The following is a 20,278-nucleotide window of genomic DNA, read 5'->3' on the forward strand; positions in this document are numbered from 1 at the left end:
TTATCCTACCATAGTCAATACTGATCACAAGTGTGGTTCGAAGGGCAAGAAACCCTGGACTGTGCCCGGGAAAGGGTGGGGCAAGCCGAGGAAGCACCAGGCTGGGCCCCACCTGCCCCTCCTGGCAAAATCAGTCCCCAGTCCTTGGCATCTCCTTTGCTTGGCCTACTGCCCCAGGTGACTGTGTACAGCTAGGATCCTGGGTCCCCCAGGACAAAATTCCTGCCCTGTTCATGGTATCCAAATCTTCACTGCAGAGGAGTTAGAGGGGGAGGTCAGGGGGACTTCTGCCAGCATGAGAGATCTGCAGATGAACTTAGCAACGTAAGGGTTCCCTAACTGATTCCTAACCTGAGCCTGTTTCCCCATGGGCCCTCCACCCTTTGAGTGCCCCTGGGGAGCAATATAATGGGAGCAACTCCTTTCTTGCTCATAAGAAATAAGGTGTGTGGGGGCAATGGGCATCTCCCTAACCCCATGTAAAGTTCTGTGCAGTGCCAGTCAGGACCTTTCCAGCCATAGTGCTGTCCCAGCATCCCTCTCCTCCAAGGCTTTGAGCTGCACCTCAGGGCAGAGACCTAATCATCCCAAAAGGCTTCTGTTAGGGATGATAAGAGCAACCTCCAGAGTTCTCAGGGCTTAGCTTTCTAATGGTGGCCTCAGGTGATAGGTTAGGTTCTTGGTCAGGGACCACCAGAGGAACTGAGGCTCAGAGACCCAGGGTGTAGGCTCTGGTCCCAGTCAGGAGTCCCCCAGAGCCCTGCCATTTGTTTAGCCCCCCAAATAAGGCTGGACCCTGGGATCTTGGAGGGACAGAGCCAAGAAATATGGTCTGGCAAGGTGGGTGCCAACTCTCATTCCACTATCCCTGGCAGCCAAGCAGCTCTTGGCACACTGGAAGTGGGGACCAGGGCAGAAGCCTTCTGGGAGGGCAATGAGACAGAGTCCAGAGTGCCAAGGGAGGGAGAGCAGGGTGAGAGGCCATGGGGGTGGGGGGGACGGGTCTCTCCTTGTGCTGGACCTGGGGAGCAAGGGTAGGAGGTGTGGCGACCCCTGGTGGTGACACGGAGGTGTTGGATGCAAAGGTAGAATCTGGGCAGGAGCCAAGGTCCAGGCTGATGCTGGGGCTAACAGTGGCTGCACAGGTACATGGGACTTGAGAAAGGGGCTGGCGGTGGGTACAGTTTATTCCACTTCATGCAGATACTGACCCACACGCTCATGGAGCTTAAAAATAATACATCGAACCACATGGTGTCTGTCCCCTCACCCCCAAGACACAGAAAGACACTTGGCTAAGTGGGGTTGGGGTCCGAGGGTCCAAAAGCCTCCGTCCTGAGACAAGGCAGCAGTGTGGGCCCAGGTGGGAGGGAGAGGCAATGTCCTTTCTCCCCAGAGGAAAAGTGCAGAGATAGGGCCAAGGCCCCAAGGCAGGGAGGCCCCCCTCACAGCTGATTGGCAATGGGCAGGCTGGGAAGGTATCCGTCACGGTGGCCATCCCTTGAAGGGCCTGGGCCTGCCCTAGCTGTGAGTCAGAGCTCTTGGTAGGCTCAGGAGCTGGCGGCACTGACGAGCATAGCAGGTAGGCTAAGAGGATGGGTGGGAAGCACCCCTTTGAGTTCCAGATGCCCCACGCTCAGTCCTGGGCCTCCTCTGAGCGCCACTTGAGTGCATGGTCCTTGTGGGCATCAGGGAGGATCTGGTTGCGCATTCCCCCAAGCAGGTTGGACGTGGCTTCTGTGGCTAGGATGAGTGGCTTCACCACTGTTGGGGGCAGCTGGCGAATCACGCCCCCCACAGCACCTGTCAGCCCCTTCTGTTCATGGCCCCGAGATGCCACATCACAGATGGTCTGAGCTGTGTCCAGGATGCCCTATGGAGGTGAGAGGTCAGTGTAGGAGTCTGAGTGAGGAGATGGGTATGGGATGAGCAGGAGCAGGGTGGGGGGCTCATCACCTCTCGAACTGTGTCATATGCCTTGGCTACACCCTCCCGGAGGTCAGCAGGCTGCTGGCCCTTGCGCAGCTTTCTTGCAGAGCGCTTGTCCTGCAGGGAGCGGGAGACGGGTGCTGTTGGGGACAGGATGTCATACACCGTCTCAGCTGTGGCCTGAAGGACATAAGAACACTGACTGAGGAGAGCCAGCCTGGGTAGACATGTCTGGCTCCCAGGCTCCCCCAGCTGGCCTGGGCACCCTGCCAGCCCTTAGCCTCACCCACAGCCAGGGTGCAGCTTTGCTTACTGGGGCCACTTCTCCCTACCTCTTCCTCCCCTTCTTGGGCTCCCACCACCCAGATTAAGAAATTTCAGGCAGATCATCAGAGGACTTTTCCTCTGGTGAGAAAGTCCTGAGGGGACTTTCCTAATGTCTTCTCAACCCCAGACCCTCTTCCTGCTAATCACATCTAGACAGTTTCCTGTGGGCACCACAGACGCCCTGTGGAAGACTGGAGTTCCCCATCACCCATCACCATGGATCAGTAATGAGCCTGACCTTTCTGCTCTGGCTCCCCCGACCCTCTGCCCCAGCACCTCTGGCCCAGTGTCACTCTTTCTCACCTAATTGACACCCCTGGGTACTCCTGGATACTTATCTATCTCTCATGTTCTCTTGCCTCTTCTCTTGAGACACTACCCTTTTACCCCTGGGGTCTGAGGTTGCAGGTCCCAAAACACACTAGGCTCTCCTTATGTTGCCCACTTACTCCTACCACCAGGGTCTTCCTCCCCACCATAGAACTCATCTCACTGACTATATGGCTCTCAGGATTGTCTCCCTCATAGGCTGGCCCCCAGCTTCTCTGGGGATCCCTCTAGGCCTAGAAAAGTTCATGGCCTGAATGCACCAGGGCTGGTCTCTGGATCTCAGTGGATTAGTCTGTAAACACTGCCACATACACCCCCTTTCAAGATGTGCCATGAGCGGGGAGACATAGTGGGCTCTGCAGGCCTGGGGACTAATCACCCTCCTGCATGGGGGCCATTGTGGGCCTCAGGAGATCTAGTTATGGGCTCTCAGCAAGTCACTTAACTCCTCCTTTTTGTAATTGGAAGACACAAAATGAGGCTGCAAGACACAGACTGTCCACTCAGCAGAGCTTTGAGGACAGAATCAGGGTGCTGTGGGGCAGAAGCCTCTAGCCCCTTCCTGTGCCACATGGCCCAGAGATGGGGCACCTGCTCACCTGGATAGCCTGCACCAACCGGTTGCTAAGTTCCAGGGCAGCAGAGGCCGTGGATGAGCCAAAGGAGGCAGCCCCTCGCTGCAGCCCCCGCATGAGGCGCCCGTCCTTCCGGTACTGCTCGATGGGCAGCCACAGTAGGTCCCGGAACCCTTGGACTGGGAGGGATGGAGTTGTCAGACATGCAAGGCTGCCCTGTCCTCACCTGCCCTGCTTGAGGACCTCCCCTCCTATTCCCATGGCAGTTTCTAGGCTGCCCATGGGTAAGGGCAGTTTCAAGAGCCTCTGAACCCAGACACTCACAGAGCTGGACTACCGAGTGCATGGGGCCCACACCCCCCAGCAGGCCGGGTAGCTGGTTCTTGCGGATATCTTGTAGCCACTCATTGAGAGCATAGCCGAGCACTTTGTCCACACCTAGGAGCCTGGGGCAATGTGGGGGTGGGAGGGGAGAGGTGATAAGGAGGAAGGTGGGAAGAACCACACGTTGAGAGAACTTGGGACCAGGAAGAGCAAATACCCCTGTGGCAAGTGCTGTGAACACCCAACCTTCTCTGTAATCCCACCCAGCCAAGAGCACAGTGTGTCCATGTTACAGAGAACCTAAGGCCCAGAGACCGAGAGGGGTGATGACTTGGCAAAGCCACACACCCTGTCAGAAACAGAACAAAAGGTAGAGAGATAGGGGACCCTGGAGAGGATGGGGTGCTGGGGGCTCACCCATGCCGACAACAGAGCCGCTTTAGCTTCAGCTCAGAGCAATTGAGTTGGGCCAGGCCAATGAGGAGGCCAGCAAACGTGCCCTGGGGAGGAAAGGGGTCCAGTTTACATCATGGGGACTCAGGGAACGGCTAGCTCATAGAAACCACTGGAGATAACCTGGTAGCTGATGGTACCCAAAGATGAGAACTGGCCTCCCCTCAGTCCCCGAGAGACCCTGCCAGAGCTGAGCTGAACTGGGACCCCACAGACAGTCTGGCTTACATGGCCACTCTGCTTGACACCCCAACTCACCACCTGGTCCATGGTGACGTGCTTGCCGTGGTAGTCCAGCCAGATGGGCACTTCAGACGTGAAGCGGAACTCCCTGGGTGGAGGAACAGGGAGAAGGGGGCTTTGGGAACTGACCTGGCCTCTGCAAAGTGGCCCAGGGGCCAGGGCCCACAGCCTGTAGCCCACAGCCCTACCTGAAGTAGATGGGCTGCTGATCAGCACAGGAGGAGCTGCGTCCACTGCCTGTAGCTTCCTGCGGGACCTCAGGCTGCCCTTCTTGCAGGCTGCTGGGCTGGACTCGGGTCTCAGGGCGAGCTAGAGGAGGGGAGGTCACAGAGTGGGGATGAAGCCAAAGACAGCTGGGAACCTGGGCTTCCCTGGGAGGGAGGAGGCCTGGACCCTCCCCTCCATGGCCCAGCCTCTCACCCTCAGCAGAGGTCTCCCCTGGGACCATGGGATTGATACCGGCTGCCAGGCTGGTGAAGAAGTCCTTGAGGAAGAAAAGGGCGTCCTGTAGGGGATAGTTTGGGGAATTGGTGAGACCCAGAGACCCCGAGACATGAAGGTCACCTTGGACTCTGCCCTCACCTGGCCCACTCACCTGGTCCACGTTGAGGCGCAGTGGCATCAGTGAGACACGGAGACAGCACTCGGGCCCACCCAGATTGGTGGTGGGGGCCACATGTAGAGCCTTGATGGTGAGCTGGGGACAGAGGACAAGTTCTGATGCTCACTGGGCCCCTATTCCTTGACAGTTCTCGGGCATCTTTGCCTTGCACAAGCTATTCCTTTAGCTGAGACCACCCCTACATCCACCCTCCTCCCAGGCTCACAAAGAATCAACTTGTTTGTATGAATGAAGATGTCTCCTCATGGCCCAGGGCCTGCACGTACCATGTTTGAGTGGGCACGCCGTGGCATCCGTTCACTCGTGTGCAGATACAGAAATTTGTTGATCTGGGAGGACGCAAGCCGGTCTCGGACCTCAAGCTCCTGCACAATGAACACCTGGCGGGACAGCGGCTGTTCCTCCAGCTCCTGGCCGGGGGCTGCAGGGCCTGTGGCTGGTTCTGCTGGGTACACCTCATGTTGGAAGCTAACCTGTGGGGTGGATGGAGGCTTAAGCAGAGTAGACAGGGCCCCAGTGGGAGGGAAGGGCTGGCCCTAGGCCCCTTCTCTCCCCTGATCCTTCCTGATTCCACTTCCACCTCAGCCCTACACTTCCACATGGCCATCCCACAGAACTTGTGACCTCCTCTAAATATACCCACCCCCTTCCTTGGAGTCCTCACCACTTGGCACCTGCCTGCCCTGTCACCTGAAGCACAGACGTTGGCTCTACCCTCATCCTCCAACCCCTCCATCACCAAGTCCTCCTCAAACATCTTGACTCCCTCTGTACGTCTTTCATTTCCACAGCTGCCATCTCCTCTCCTCCCTGGACAGTCCCCCCACCCCTCCAACACATTCTTCACACATCCACAGGGACTTTCACGAAGCCTACACTCACTCCTCACCTTGGCCTGGCAAGGACCTGCTCTTGCTGGAGGTGCCTGCAGTACCAGCCTCTCTGTCCCTTGAATAGTGCAGGCCTGTCTCATCTCCCAGACTTTGCCCTTCTACTCCCTTTTGTCCCACACAGCTGCTGGCTCCCATCAGGTCTCAGAGGCCTGGCCACTGCTCTGAAGTTCATCTCCCCTTAATTCTCTCCCAGCACAACCCACTGCTTCTGTTGTCAGCCTCCTCTAGTTCCTCAGGAAGCCCTGCATCAGCCTATGCCACTCCCAATAAGTGGGACCTTCCCCTGCACAATTTTTCAGGCAATTCTCAGAGACCTCTCAGACCCCTTTCCGTACTTCACACACATCCAATCCAGAGCCAAACCTGTGGTCTTCCCACCATCCACTCCCGAGAACCTGCCCACTTTCACCAGTCCTGCTTGAGCACGTCATCTCACACTGGCTGCTACAGGGCCCCCTAACCCAAGGTAATCTGTCCTCAAAGGCTCAGAGGACAGATTACCTTGGGTTAGGGGTCTTATTAGGACCCCTAATAAGAACTGGGGTCGCTGGCGTGGTGCTCGTAACTCAGGTTAGGGAGCTGGTCATATACACCGAGGCTGGTGGGTTTGAACCCAGCCTGGGCTTGCTAAATGACAACTACAAAAAAAAAAAAAAAGCTGGGTATTACGGCAGGTGCCTGTAGTCCCAGCTACTTGGGAGGCCAAAGCAAGAGAATCGCTTAAGCCAAGAGTTTGAGGTTGCAGTGAGCTGTGATACCCTGGCACACTAGGCACTCTACCAAGGGTGACATAGTGAGACTCTGCCTCAAAAAAAAAAAAAGGAAAAAAGAACTGAGGTCTCTAACTGCACCAGGCCTTCAGCTACTCCCAGAAGACATCAGGATACTCCAGCTTGCAGCTTCCTGCTGTCCCCGTCTAAAAACCTCTTTCCCATTCATGTCCTCACTTATTTAAGTCTTTGTTCAAATGGCACCTTTTCAAGGGGACTGTCCAAACCCTCCCAGCACACCTGTGGCACTCCCCCGTTGACTCCCCCCTGAACACTTATCATCTGACACACTGGCTAGAGCTTGGTTTTTGCTTTACTCCCTCCACTGCAAAGGCAGGAGTTTCTTCTGCTTTGTTCATTGCTACATGCAGCATCTAGAACATCGTCTGCCATGTGTTAAGACAAACATGGTACGCGGAGTGACAGAGTCCCTGCATTCCCACGCTCACCTTGCTGAGCTGGATCTCCATGAGGGTGTGGTGCTGTCGCCCACTGCCTCCCTGCATGCGCCAGGAGTTCTGGGGCCGGTTGGGGCCAGAGCAGCGGGAAGGGGAGCTCCTGTGGCCTGTGAGGCCAACTCTTGCCCTGGAAACACATGGGACAGGCTGACTCAGAAGAAACCCTTCTCTTTCTCCTTCCTCAGAACAAGTCTTTAAGCAGGGCAAGGAGAGCCTTTGGGTCTTAGTCCAGGGAGTTGGCGGGGCAAGAAAGGATGAAGGAACTGAGGCCCATGACGGGTAGTGGGACTCAAGATTATCAGCTGCTGAAAGTCAGAGCTGGACCAAGCCTGGGGCCCCATCCCCACCTGTTGCCACCTGCACCCTTCCTTCCTCACCTGTGGCCAGGGTGGGGGCCAAAGTCTTGGCCTCCATAGAGGTGCCAGACGAGAGAGACCTCACGCAGAACCACACGGCTGCTGGGCACTGGGAAGTGGGCGGGCGCCCGCAGCAGGTCGGTGCTGCCTAGCGGCCGTGAGAAGTGCCCATCCCGCACAATGATGGGGCCGGGATGCAGCTGTGTCACCACAGGCTCCCCATCTCGGGGCTGCCAGGAGGAAGCTTGGCTAAGACCTGTGGCACAGGTGCTTGCCAGGCACAGCTGCCCTGGACCCAGCTCTTATTTCTCCCGGTTTTCACATCTTCCCCTGCCTCTTCCTCCTCCATTGTTTTCATAAATGATGACCCCCTTGGGCTACCATCCCCAGAGCCTGTGTCTGACGGGTCTGTCCAGGAGGGGCCTGAGAGCCCCTTTTTCCTCTCAGCTTGTCGCCTGGGACCTTGGTGAGTTAGGATATTCCCACTGGCCCTTGTGGCCAAATGATTCTCCTCTGCCTCTTACTAACTGCCCTCTCCTCTTCTTCTATTTCCATGAAAGTCCCAGTTCTACTGCACAGGATCCCAGGCCTACTCTTCCTCTGGAAATCCACCCACTCCATCAAATCCCAGAGTCAGGAGGCCTGGACTCAGCGCCCCCTCCGAGTGATGGTTACTGTCTCCTGCCTGCTTTTCACCACAGGAGCTCTAGTGGCACCAGGCAACCACCACTAAGCATCCTGGCCCCACACGCCCCCAGCACGTACCGGGATGCCCAGGCCAGGAGCATCAAGGATGCAGAACTCGTCACTGTCCAGAGTGTCTCCATCCCCCTCCTCTTCCTTTTCATCTTCCTTAGATTCAGAGCAGGAACCTAATTTGCCAGTGGAGCCCCTGGCAGGGGATGAAGGGGGCTGGGTTCCACTCCGTTCACCTGGGAATAGGTAGACTGAGACAGGCGAGGCCTGAGGGAGGGGGCCACCTGTAGGAAAAAGAGAGGCCAGTTAGCAGAGATGCCCACTATGGGTGCCTGGTTGTTGTCAATTGTCCAAAGCACCTCTGACCCCACCTGAAGGCTGGGCCAGCTCCCGTAGGCTACGCTCAGTGTCTAAGAGGGCATCGGCCAGGTCCCGCTGGTTGATGAGGGCTGTCTCCACTGGGGGGCAGGAAGGCAGAGAGGCAGGGCTCTCAGAGAGCTGGGTCAGACAGAAGAAAAATGACCGATGAGTGACAGGCGCGGAGGATTCCCCGCTGACTCCTCCAACCCCAGACCTCTGAGGGCCATGGCAGGGGAGGGGGCCTGGCTGAGCTCTGGTAGCCTGTGTGGCCAGGCCTCACCTGTACCTTCTGGCCGGCGATCTCCGTGGGGCTGGGGGGCCGGGGTGGGGGGTTCAGGTCGCCCGCGCTCATTACGTACTGGAGCAGGTTGACCAGCTGAGCACAGGAGTCAGCACAGCTGTGCACGTGTACCACGTTGTTAGAGCAGCGCAGCTCAAACAGCGGCTGGCTCTGGTGGAGCAGGTGGGTGGTATCAGCACAGGCCCCACTGCCTAGTGGACCCCATCTGCTCTCCCTGGGAGGGCAGCACAGTTCTGTCCCCGCCACAGGTAGAACAGAGATAGGTCTTCCGAGGGGCGGTCAGCCTGCTCGGTAACCCTGTTGTACAGCTAAGCAAACAGCCCAGAGAGTGAAAGGGGATTGGCCCAGGGCCACTCAAGGAAGCAAGGGCATACTGCTCCCCCATGCCCAGTTTCCTTTGCCCCTGACCTCAGCCCAGTGGGGCAGGGTCTATTATCCCCATTCTACAGATGAGGAAACTGGGGACCCACAAAGGCTATCTGACTCTTCTGAACCTGCTTTTGCCCTGGCTGCAACTGTCCTCTGGTGGCAGTGCTAAAACCCATTCAATTCATTCTTTCTTTTATCAAACAAGGAACACCATGTGGGGCACTAACCACAGCCCAGAAAGGAAGGGCATGCACACACTGTGACCAGAGCCCAGGCCCAGGGAGCAGGCTCATGGGGGCGGGCAACCTCTGAACCTTCCCTTGACCCCTGCACCCTCACTGGCTCTGGGGACTCTGGGTGATAGCCACACTCACCAGTTTGCCCTCAGTGCTCCCTTTCCAAGTTTTGATCACAAGCTCCAAGAGGTCAACATCCAAGACACAGACATAATCTGAAGCAGAAGGCGGGGGAAGAGCTCCTATTGCCTCCTTCCACCCAACCCCTGCCCGGAGGGAAGGACAGGGTTAATCTGGGGGTAGCCCTCATTGTGTGGAAGCTGAGAACAGCTTTGGGTAGGGCTGGGGCCGTGGTTCCTCAGAAGGGAGGGAGCCCAGTCTGGACCCTGCTTACCTCGCCGCAGGTCCAGGGTCTCCACCTCACACTTATCGGACAGGTATAAGGCAGAGTCATCAAGGATGAACCTGGGGGGGAACAGGGCTGAGAAGGGCCCAGGAGCCACTGCAGGCTGCAGCTCCATAGAAACTGGGCAGGGGTGGGGCTCCTAGAGACAGGCAGAGGGGTGCCAAGCCCACAAGAAGTGGCACTGATAGGCCCCTTCCAGCCTCTCTGTTCTTGTCTGTACAATGAGAACAAGTCTGGTCTCCTTGTCACAGCCCCTGTGGTTCTCAAAGTACTTCCAGCTCTACCACCCTATCTGGGTCTCACCTCATTTGGGCCTCACAACAGTCCTGGGAGGGGATGTTCTTTTTTCCCCCTATAGCATTTGCTATTCTTTTTTTTAGACAGAGCCTCAAGCTATCCCCCTGGGTAGAGTGCCGTGGCATCACAGCTCACAGCAACCTCAAGTGATTCTGGGGCTCAAGTGATTCTCTTGCCTCAGCTTCCCAAGTAGCTGGGACTACTAGCACCTGCCACAATGCCCTGCTATTTTTTTCAGAGATGGGGTCTCAGTCTTGCTCTGGCTGGTCTCGAACTCCTAAGCTCAGGCAATCCACCTGCCTTGGTCTCCCAGAATGCTAGGATTACAGGCAAGGGCCACTGTACCTGGCCTTATTCTACCTCTCTCATTTTTACAGAGAAACTATTGGGTCTCACTCTATCATCTGGGCTAGAGTGCAGTGGCATCATCAGAGCTCACAGCAGGACCAGGCACGGTGGCTCATGCCTGTAATCCTAGCACTTTGGGAGGCCAAGGCAGGTAGATTGCCTGAGCTCATAGGTTTAAGACGAGCCTTAGCCAGAGCGAGATCTCATCTCTAAAAATAGAGTGAGATCTCATCTCTAAAAATAGCCAGGCATGGTGGGCACCTGTAGTCCCAGCTACTTGGGAGGCTGAGGCAAAAGGATCCCTTGAACCCAAAAGTTTGAGGTTGCTGTGAGCTATGAAGCCATGGCATTCTACTGAGGGTGACAAAGTGAGACTCTGTCTCAAAGTAAATAAATAAAAAATCAGAGCTCACAGCTCAAACTCCTGGGTTCCAGCAATCCTCCTGCCTTAGCCTCCCAAGTAGCTGGGGCTACAGGCACCCACCCCCATGTCCCACCTCCTCAGGGCCAAAGGAGCACAATAAATCCTTCCCTGTCTGCCTCTCGGGGATGAAGTTCTGCTCACTCTGACCCCTAGCAAGGCAGATTACAAAAATTTTTCTAATTTTTGTAGAGATGGTATCTTGCTTTCCTTCAGACTAGTCTCAAACCCCTGACCTCAAGCAATACTTGGCCTTCCAAAGTGTTAGCATTACAGGGGTGATCCACTGGACCTGGCCTACAAATGCTTAAGGGTCTGATTTATTTATTTATTTATTTATTTTTTTGAGACAGAGCATCAAGCTGCCACCCTGGGTAGAATGCCATGGCATCACAGCTCACAGCAACCTCCAACTCCTGGGCTCAAGCAATTCTCCTGCCTTTGCTTCCCAAGTAGCTGGGACTACAGATGCCTGCCACAACACCTGGCTATTTTTTGGTTTCAGCCGTCATTGTTGTTTGGTGGGTCCAGGCTGGATTTGAACCTGCCAGCTCAGGTGTATGTGACTGGCGCCTTAGCCGCTTGAGCCACACACGCTGAGCCTAAGGGTCTGATTTAGAGTATACAACTCCATCTAGGAAGGTAGAAACACATTCCTGAGAATGGCATCATCACGTGAAGAAAGGCTGAGAGATAGGCCCAAGGACACACAGCAGGTGGGCAACGCAGTTCGGCTGGGGGTGGTTGGACCAGGAACATGGGGGCAGCCTGCATACCTGAGCAAGAAGGTGGAGGTGTCCATGATGATGTTGCTGGAGAGGGTGAAGGTCTCTGCGGTGATGAGGACACGCACAGGGAGATAGAGTGGCCTAGGGGTCATATGTGGGTTGTGGCAGGCTCCTTATACCTGAGACCTGCCCCAGTCCCCAACCTCTAGCCCACCCAGGCTGGGTACCTGTAGTCCACCGCACAGGAAAACAGGTGTGTGTGCAGGATGGTTATGACCGTTGGAGGCAGGTAACCCAGCACAGGGTCATCTAACACGTCTAAGAACTCCAGCAGCTTCAGAGGCCAGAAAGGGAAGGGGGAGTGAGAATAAGGCAGCTTCTTCTCTCCTTTCACCCCTCCCTGCCCCTGCCCCCACTTGGCACCCCACCTGCTATCCATCAGTTGCCTGACACACCTCTTTCCCAGGAGTTCCAGGCAAGGTCAGCTCTGGCCTGGTTCACTCTCCTCCCACCTGCTCACCCAAACCAGAAGTCCAAAGTCACTGGGCCATGTGACTTCTCAGGCCACCCTTGCTCTCACCTGAGAGTGCCAGCTCTGTTCGGGCAGGGCCATGTAGTGGCGCAGGGTGGCTTTGTGTAGCCGCAGTGTCACCAGGAACTCCTGAGGGTGGGGGCACAGTCAGGGCAGTAGGGAGCCCAGCCCCACCATGCTAGGGAGGTGTTATCCAGCCAAGCAGGCAATGGCAAGCAGGGGTAGCTATACCTTTACGTTTTTCTGGGGATCCACATGGATGCGCACAGCAGTGGACAGCATGTGGGGGCCCTGGCCCTTACGGCCCGAGATTCCTCGCTCAGTTACCCCTTCCTCTGATGGGTAGATGGTTGGAGACAATTGGGCCGGGGGAGCAAAGCTAGGCAGTTCCAGATGACTGGGCAGCAGGTAGTTATCCACGGCCGCTGGAGAAGGATCTTGTGAGCCCCTTGCCAAGCCAACTGGCTACTCACTCCACCAGGACCCATGTCCTCCCTGAAAGCTGCCCACCCTGACCTTAGACACCCAGTAGCAACCAGCCTCCAGCCTCACACCTCGGTGATAGAGTGTTGCCTTTTCAGCTTCCAAGCAGAAGTAGCCAAGTCCTGGCTGGCCGCAGTACTGGGAGACACTGAAGATGGTGCCGTGCTCCACGTCCAGCACTAGCTCCCCATGAGCAGCCTCCAGCCGCCTCCCACCTTCATCCTGCAGATGGAGAGCATAGCTGGGCTTCAGCAGCTGCTCTCAGCCCTGGCCTAATGGGGTGAGTTCCAGCTTCTAGCACACTCTGCTCAGGGCCAAAGGAGCAGAATAAACCCTGCCCTGTCTGCCTCCTGGGGATGAAGCTTTGCCCACTCTGATGCCTAGGGTGGCAGATTACACACAGGAGGTGCTAATAAGTGGCTGGTGGGGAGTGAGGGGGTGGGTGGGCTGGCATGTGTGGATCGGTACAGCCCCCTAAGGCCTTCTGTTCTCCACATCCCCCACTTAGAGTTGCCTTCCGACCGATAGGGGCTCTGGAGGTAGGAGCTCACCTACCCAGGGCTGCTCTTACCTTGGTCTCACAGAGGACAGTGACCCGACCCTTCAGCACTGTCACCAGTGTAGAGAAGGTGCTCTTGGAGTGAGGCCTTAAGGGCTCAGCGGCAGGGGGGTGGGGGGTGCTTGATGACCCCACTGAGAAGAAGTGGGCATCCTCATCATCTGAATCTGAGTCTGGATGAGATCAAGGCAGCCAGGTGGGAAGGAGAGCTGGGAGGGATGGCCCAGCTCTGCCCAGATCTGGGATCTTCTTCCAGCCCAGCCAGAGCACCCCTCATACCCAGCTTGAAGGCTGACTTGCATATCTTAAAGTTGTCATGCCACAAGCCCGAGGGTCTGGAGAAGCTGGGGGGCTGAGCAGGGGACTCAGGGGTAGGAAGCAGGTCTGCAGGCTCCCACATGAGCAGGTCATTGTTGATCCTGAGATGGGCAGATGGATGATAGAGGTGAGGGAGCCCAGGGCCCAGCTGTTTGCCAGACCGCCCTGCCCTATGTCTCTACCTATTGTAGATGCTCTCGTAGACCTCCTTGCCGGGCAGAAAGACATGGGCACCAGGCAGGATCACTTCCAGACTACATTGGGACAGTGCCAGGGTTCGGCTCTGGAATGTCCTCATCTCCTCAGGGTCTCCAGGGATTACCATCTAGACAGGGTGAGGGTGAAGGAGAATCCCAGAATGTCATCTTAGAGATGCCAGGGCCTGTCTCTGGCTGCAGTCCTGATCTCCTATCACCCATTCCTTCATAGGAGCCCTTCTCTGCTGGGCACATGTGATGGCCCTCTGGGATACAGCACTGGTGCTAAGCCAGCCCTGTGCTAAGGGCTTATATCCTCTCAACAGGCCTATGAGACAGGTCATCGGGACCACTTTCCAGGGGAAGAAACTCATCTGTCGGTAATTCTTCAAGAGATTAGATAACTGGTAACTTCCCAAAGTGTTGTAACCACTGAGGGGGCAGAGCTTGGATCTGAACGTAGGCAGTTTGGCCCCAGAGGCCAGGCCCTTACTGCTTCTCCCTAAGCCCTCATCATCTTCAGAAGAGAATCCTGAAGCCCAGATATATACTGAAAAATGCCTAAAGTAGGACAGGGTCCCAATTTAAGCCAAGGACCTGTTCCCTCCCCTCCCCAGTGCATTTCACTGGCTTCCCTGTAAGGAGAGGGGGATGCCTCAGACTCCCTAATTGGCTGGAGACAATGAAAGTGAATCTCCTCTGTCTTGTACATGGAGGTGAATCACACCTAAGTGAGGTGGCTCATGTCTATAATCCCAGCACCCTGGGAGGCCAAGGTAAGTGGATTGCTTGACCTCAGGAGTTCGAGACCAGCCTGAATAAGAGCAAGATCCCATCTCTACTAAAAATTGAAAAATTAGCCAGGCATGGTGGTGGGCACCTGTAGTCCCAGCTACTTGGGAGGCTGAGGCAAGAGGATTGTTCGAACCCAGGAGCTTGAGGTTGTTATGAGCTATGATGATGCCACAGCATTCTACCCAGGTGTCAGAATGAGACTTTGTCTCCAAAAAAAAAAAAAAGGAGAGACAAAATCCTCACTAGTGTTGAATCACATCATGCCCATCCCAGGTGGTTTTGTCATCCTGGCCCACAGCCACATAGGTAGCTCCCACTGTAGAACCTGGGGGATGGGAGGGAATCCTGGAAAGAGGTAGGACCAGGCCTCACCTCCTCTGTCTCGTACATGGTCCTCTTGGAGGAAAAGGGTGAGGGCTCAGGCTCCCGAAGCTCACATGGACTCTCAGCCGACAGTTCCAGGTCCTCTCCCTTCTCTGGAGCCACCTCCCACTGTGCAGTGCTGGACTGGGGGTTCAGGGTCACCACTACCCTGCCGGAACATAGGCCTGTCACTGGCCTGTAAGGCCCCCAAAACCTGGTCCCAAGCCAGCCCCCTGCCACCCCTAACAACAGAAACCTCCTCTTTTGAGGCCCCTTCCAGAACCCTGACTTACTGGGGCAGAAAGTACTTGCGCCCAGTGCTTTTGGGGTCCAGGACTTTGGAGACACGCAGACAAGGGACAGGTGGCTTCTCTCCATCTTCATAGATACCTGGAGGGTATTGGGAGGAGAGGAGAACTGCCACTGCTGCCTCTTCCTATTTCTTCCCTAATGCCCAGGTTGTCAGAACTGTACCCCACTAACCCCACATACACCAATGGTCTGAGGTAGCCAGGGATAAAGGGTCCATTCTGACCATTGCCTAGAAGGCCAGGAACAGGCAATGCTGGTGCACTGGAGAGCTGATAAGGGCCTGGGCCAGGGGCTGCTCCAACCGGGGACTCTGCCCCTTCTGAAGTCCTGAGCTCAGCTCTCCCAAAGGCCCCAGCCTCCTGCCTCAGGTTATGACCTAAGGGGTTCTTACCATGAAGGTCGGAGCAGGTGAGTTCCAGGCGGGTGGGGGATAGGGATCCAGGTCCACTGCTAAGCTCTGACCGGAACTGGGGCTCACTCAGTTCTAGTCGAAGCTGCTCAGAACGCACAGCCTGGCCTGCCCAGGGGTCCCGCTCAGGCCGCAGGTCAGCAATGGGGAAGCGCAGCCTCAGTGTGGCCCGGGGAGCTGAGAGCCGGAACACTGTCTGCTGCTCAGCTATTAGAGGGGGCTCTGTCTGTGGGAGGGTGGATGGAGGGCAGTCAGAGCTGCTGCCAGGGCCCTTCCCACTGTGGCCAAAAACTGAAGGCCCTGCTCTCCACCCCCACCTGGCCTGGCTAGGCATCTCACCAGCAGGCTGGCAGTTGACTCGGGGGGCATGGTGGCCAGGTGCAGCAGGGCAGCAAGTCGGTTCAGTGCCCCCAGCTCCACATCTGCTTGGAAGTCGGCCAGGTCCAGAACCAGTTCTGAGTGGCAATGGCAGGCAACTGAGCGCCGGGGTCGGCTCTGAGGGTAAGGGTGTTCAATATCAGTAGTGGCTGTGGGTGAGGGCGGGATAAGGCCTCCTTGGGCAGAATCCCATGAGGAGACTGGGGAGATCTTTACCATCTTGCTTGGCACAGACCACATGCTTGTTTATTTAATAAAAGGCACTCAATACTTGCCACTCTTAGGTTCCCAGAGGCCCAGCAAGGAGTTGCCATGTTGAGACAGGATAAGGGAACAAATGGGCTAAGAGAGTGACATGGATAGGACACAGAGGTGGGGACTCAGAGGCCTCTGCCTGGTGAGGTATGGTCTAGTTGGAGCACAGAGTAAGGGAAACGGTGGGTGAGGAGGAACAGGGAGACACTGGTGGAGGCCAGAATGGGATCAACACACCACAGGAAGCAACCAATAGCCTCTAGACCTGGAGTGGGGGGTGGGTTACCTTGGGCACACGGCGCAGGGTCTGTGTGTGGCGCAGGTGAGCACAGGGCCGAGCTGAGGCCTGGGAGCCCAGGTTACTGGGGAAGCTTAGGATCTGAGATAAGGCATGAGAGGTGAACAGGGTCAGGCAAATCTCCCCATGCCTACCCAAACCTCCAGACCATGCCTTGCATATACTCCCTCTGCCCTCACCTCTGTGTACTCAGGCTCCAAAGAGCCCCTGGGCCACAGACACTCCAGCACCTCAAGCTGCCCAAAGTGCACTTCTGTGCTGGTTGTCCAACGGCTCCTGCCGCTTGTCCGCAGTTCCCAGGACAGCTGCACAGCAGTGCCTGTTAGCCTGGGGAAAAGACAGGCATCAGAGGGTAGCCCCTTGGGGGGCTCTGATATTCTCTCCTCAGGACCCTGCCTCAGACTTATACCGGAGATGGCTACAGGGACAGGCCCTCTGGAAGCACGGTCGAAGGTGGTGGAAGTCTCTGGAGCCAAAAGGCCCATCCTTGGTGGCATCAAACTCAGCAAAAAAGTGAGTGGCGAGGTCAGGTGGTCCAGAAGATGGGGCAGACGTCTGAAGCAAGGTCAGGGTCACACCCCCCAAGGTCATCTTCAGTAGCGAGTCAGGGCGCATGGTGTCCGGGAGGGGTGTGGGGGCCATCTTGCCTGAGGGGATAGAGGCTTCACCATGGGCTCCTGAGAGCTCATGAGGACCCTTGGTTGAATGACAAGTAACCATTGGGCTGGGAACTGGGAGAAACCTGGGCCAGCCAGATATGGGAGGCCAAGACTGCCCTATTATGCTGCTCTGGGGGGGTGCTTTGTCAGGCAAAGGCCACAGAGTACCTTTATTCCAGAACCTCCACCCGGGTTCAATTTAATCTCTGAAGGGTGCTGGGAGGATTGGGTGTGATAAAGCCCCACTTAGTGCCTGACCCACAATTAGCTCTCTACACTCATTGAGCAAAACATTAAGGCCTTGGGTGGCACCTGTGGCTCAAAGGAGTAGGGCGTGGCCCCCTATGCCAGAGGTGGCAGGTTCAAACCCAGCCCTGGCCAAAAACTGCAAAAAACAAACAACAAACAAAAAACACAAGGCCGAGTAAAGTCCAACCTTACTGTCTCATTTTTATAGAAGGGGAAACTAAGTGCTTAGCTAAGATCACTGACCTAGACACCTAGGCTCTGTCCATTGCATCACTGGCTTACACTGAGTTTGGTCCCCAGGGAACCAAGTCATAGATAGTGGACCCCCAAGCATCGCTGGGGGTCTCCTGCATGTATCTGATGTCCTACAGCACCAAGTGGTACTGTGGACAGGCAGTAGGGGATGGCAGACAACCAGCACAGAAGTACACTTTGGGCAGAAGTGTACCTCTTCTAGCCCTTCCTGCCCATGGAATATCGGTGCCCCAACTCACTAGCTGGGTGAGCCTGGGCAGAGAGCCGGCGGGAAGCCATGTCACTGTGCACAGAGGAGCCCAGGTCTACATCAGAGAGGGAGAGCTCGGAGACAGCAGAGGCCACACTGCTCGTGAGGCCAGCCATGGAGAAGAAGAGGTCTGTGAGTGAGGTGAGGCGTGTTAGGGACAGCTGGACTCAGCTGCCAGACTCTTGCACCCACACTAGCTGCCCCTCCAATCAGGGTCTGACCCCACACCCACCAGTGCTGTCCAGGTTGAGAAGGGGACTGGCAGGGGGCTCTGAGCTGAGGGGCTCAGCTACAGCCCCAGCCTGCAGCTGCTGGTTCAGGTCCTGCTCAATCAGCCATAGGTCTTCAGCACCTAGTGGGCGGCTCTTGTTCAGCTTGTCAGCCAGGCCTTCAGAGTCTACAAAGGATGACACTTCAGTCCAGGCTAGCCAGCTTTCCTTACCTACCAACCCCCTCTACCTCTCAGAGGCCTTACCTGTGAGGCTAATGGCACTGAGCAGTTCCTGAAGCTTCTGGAGCTGCCGTGGAGTCAGGAGCAGGTGCAAGGAGCCCAGCTGTCCCACCACCTCCAACTGGGGGCCAAGAGGGCAGCCATGGAGACTACACTGATCCCCTAGCCTTTCTGAGAGCTACCACCCACTTGCCTTCACCCTGGGGAAGCAGGATGCCAGTTGCCAGGGTAAGCTGTCTTACAAGTAGCCCTATGAACCTGGCCACAGCTTGACCTCTCTGAACCTCAGTTTCTCTAGTTGCCAAGAAGGCAGCCATTTCCCCCACTTGACATGTCTCCTCTGACCTGGGGTAATTAGCATCACTAAGGAGGCATGAGATTAGGCACACTCCCTCTTCCCCAGGGGCCTGGGACCCACCTTGGGGCCCGGGAAGGCTTCATTCTGTTTCAACTTCACCATCAGCTCCATGTACCCTGAGCAACTGCCAATCTGCAAGGGTGGCTCTGAAGGTTTTTCCTGGAGGGGGGAGTTGAGAAGATGGAGTGAGGAATGGTCAGAAGGGATGGGTCAGAAGGCTCAAGGGATTAGAAGGAGAAAGAGCCTCTGGGAATCAGTCAGCCCACCTGTGGGGGGAGCTCCTCAAAGTGCAGGCGGACCCCTGTCAGCTGCAGCAGCTTATGCAGGAAGGCAGGTGGCTGATGCACATCCACTGGGGGCGCCTGGCTTGGGTCCCGCACTGCCTCATCACAGTACTCCAGTCTGGGGAGCATAAGGTCAGGCCTCGCCCTGCCACCCCGGTCCTGGAGGTCCTTTTTCCACACAGTGTTCTGCTCTAGGTGCTCAGGGTCAGGAGGGCTGGCCTACAGAGCTGCTTCATCATGCCCAGACCATCCTAGACCACCGCGTCCAGCTTGGTGGCTCAGGCCTATCCATGTTCCTTATGCTCTCAGCATCTAACCTGGTTCTTGGGACCCCATCCACTATGGGTCTATATCACCTGGCCTTTGACACAGCCTTCCTCCCCAACCCTACTACCATACCGGCCCACCTGGACCCACCCTGCCACTTCCTACGAGCCTAGGCTGGGAGTAGGGGCAGGGGCAGGGCTATCCAACAGCTCCCACTCCCCTTCCCCTCACCAGCCCATTCCAGGCCAACCCAGCCTACCCAGCCCATCCCTACCTCTGCACATGGACCTCCACAGCCACTCCATGTTCCCCATCACCCGGCAAGTGCTCTACTCTCACAACTGTGTCCAGAAAAGTCACCTTTATCCTCCGCAGCACTGTGGGGGGAGGAATGCCAGGTCACGTGAAGCAGCACGTGGGGAGGCAGAGTTTCTTATCTCAGTAGCTAAGTGGCTGTGCTGCTGTCTGAAGCCCCTGTCCTATGGGTCATGGAGGGGAAGGCCAGGAGGGGCCTGCTCACCAGTCTCGATGGTCTGGGCGAACATCTCCAGCCCCTCTAGAGGCTGTGGTGGCTCAGAGGTTTCGGGTAGCCTATCCCGCAGACACTCCTGGGCCAACTGCAGGCTTGTGGTCATACATGAGGCCCAGGTCTGTGAGTCAGCAGCCCCTGGACCTGCAGAAAGGAAGAGGGTCTCAAGGTAGGCAGGCTTAATCAGCTCCTGCTGGCCTGCCCCCTGCCTCACCCTCCCCTCACCTGGGCCCTGGCGAGGCTGTAAGGTGAGCTGGAGGCCTGACACATGCACAGTGCAGTGGTCGGTGAGCAGCGCCGCCCAGGGCACAGCCACCTCGATGGAGCCCACGAAGCCTTCCACTAACTCCAGAGGCGACTCCATTGACTCCAGTACCTCATTCACAGACTGAAAGCAAGCAGGAGAAAAAAGCAGCTCAGGGGACCCCCAAATCCAGCTGGCTGCCACAGCCTAGTCCAGCCACTCTGCCCTGGAGAGAATTCTTGAATTTCCCTGTCCCTTGTTATTTCACACGCTGCCTATAGGCTTCTACCTTTGCTCGATTTTTTTTTTTTGAGACAGAGTCTCACTCTGTTGCCCTCAGTAGAGTGCCATGGTGTTGCTCACAGCAACCTCCAGCTCTTGGGCTTAGGCG

At 56.5% G+C, this 20,278-nt stretch overlaps 1 protein-coding gene across 3 annotated transcripts in view; it reads right to left on the bottom strand.

The window, feature by feature from the left end:
* Positions 1-1,169: 1,169 nt before the first annotated feature.
* Positions 1,170-20,278, bottom strand: part of ATG2A (autophagy related 2A) — a 22,654-nt gene continuing 3,545 nt past the window's right edge. Inside the window, exons 2-41 of one of the 3 annotated variants that reach the window (XM_003798626.2) lie at positions 19,869-20,031; positions 19,635-19,787; positions 19,389-19,491; positions 18,830-18,965; positions 18,624-18,722; positions 18,230-18,326; positions 17,987-18,151; positions 17,744-17,884; positions 16,751-16,988; positions 16,521-16,668; positions 16,330-16,422; positions 15,750-15,905; positions 15,393-15,636; positions 14,983-15,079; positions 14,699-14,858; positions 13,517-13,659; positions 13,296-13,435; positions 13,029-13,189; positions 12,529-12,679; positions 12,206-12,399; positions 12,023-12,103; positions 11,670-11,776; positions 11,491-11,583; positions 9,637-9,707; positions 9,381-9,457; positions 8,623-8,787; positions 8,348-8,474; positions 8,046-8,260; positions 7,302-7,510; positions 6,916-7,051; positions 5,070-5,276; positions 4,777-4,878; positions 4,602-4,686; positions 4,370-4,490; positions 4,197-4,269; positions 3,903-3,985; positions 3,486-3,607; positions 3,186-3,340; positions 1,957-2,109; positions 1,170-1,873 (exon numbers count right to left, since the gene is read on the bottom strand). In XM_003798626.2, the coding sequence (XP_003798674.1) occupies positions 1,637-1,873; positions 1,957-2,109; positions 3,186-3,340; positions 3,486-3,607; positions 3,903-3,985; positions 4,197-4,269; positions 4,370-4,490; positions 4,602-4,686; positions 4,777-4,878; positions 5,070-5,276; positions 6,916-7,051; positions 7,302-7,510; positions 8,046-8,260; positions 8,348-8,474; positions 8,623-8,787; positions 9,381-9,457; positions 9,637-9,707; positions 11,491-11,583; positions 11,670-11,776; positions 12,023-12,103; positions 12,206-12,399; positions 12,529-12,679; positions 13,029-13,189; positions 13,296-13,435; positions 13,517-13,659; positions 14,699-14,858; positions 14,983-15,079; positions 15,393-15,636; positions 15,750-15,905; positions 16,330-16,422; positions 16,521-16,668; positions 16,751-16,988; positions 17,744-17,884; positions 17,987-18,151; positions 18,230-18,326; positions 18,624-18,722; positions 18,830-18,965; positions 19,389-19,491; positions 19,635-19,787; positions 19,869-20,031 (5,601 nt within the window). In that variant the 3' untranslated portion in view covers positions 1,170-1,636. Of the gene's footprint in view, positions 1,874-1,956; positions 2,110-3,185; positions 3,341-3,485; positions 3,608-3,902; positions 3,986-4,196; positions 4,270-4,369; positions 4,491-4,601; positions 4,687-4,776; positions 4,879-5,069; positions 5,277-6,915; positions 7,052-7,301; positions 7,511-8,045; positions 8,261-8,347; positions 8,475-8,616; positions 8,788-9,380; positions 9,458-9,636; positions 9,708-11,490; positions 11,584-11,669; positions 11,777-12,022; positions 12,104-12,205; positions 12,400-12,528; positions 12,680-13,028; positions 13,190-13,295; positions 13,436-13,516; positions 13,660-14,698; positions 14,859-14,982; positions 15,080-15,392; positions 15,637-15,749; positions 15,906-16,329; positions 16,423-16,520; positions 16,669-16,750; positions 16,989-17,743; positions 17,885-17,986; positions 18,152-18,229; positions 18,327-18,623; positions 18,723-18,829; positions 18,966-19,388; positions 19,492-19,634; positions 19,788-19,868; positions 20,032-20,278 lie in introns of all 3 variants that reach the window. The other 2 variants (XM_023518496.1, XM_023518495.1) reach the window with 2 other exon arrangements.

The sequence above is a fragment of the Otolemur garnettii genome, unplaced genomic scaffold (assembly GCF_000181295.1).
Source record: "Otolemur garnettii isolate 467f Iridium unplaced genomic scaffold, OtoGar3 scaffold00140, whole genome shotgun sequence".
Classification (NCBI taxonomy): Eukaryota; Metazoa; Chordata; class Mammalia; order Primates; family Galagidae; genus Otolemur; species Otolemur garnettii.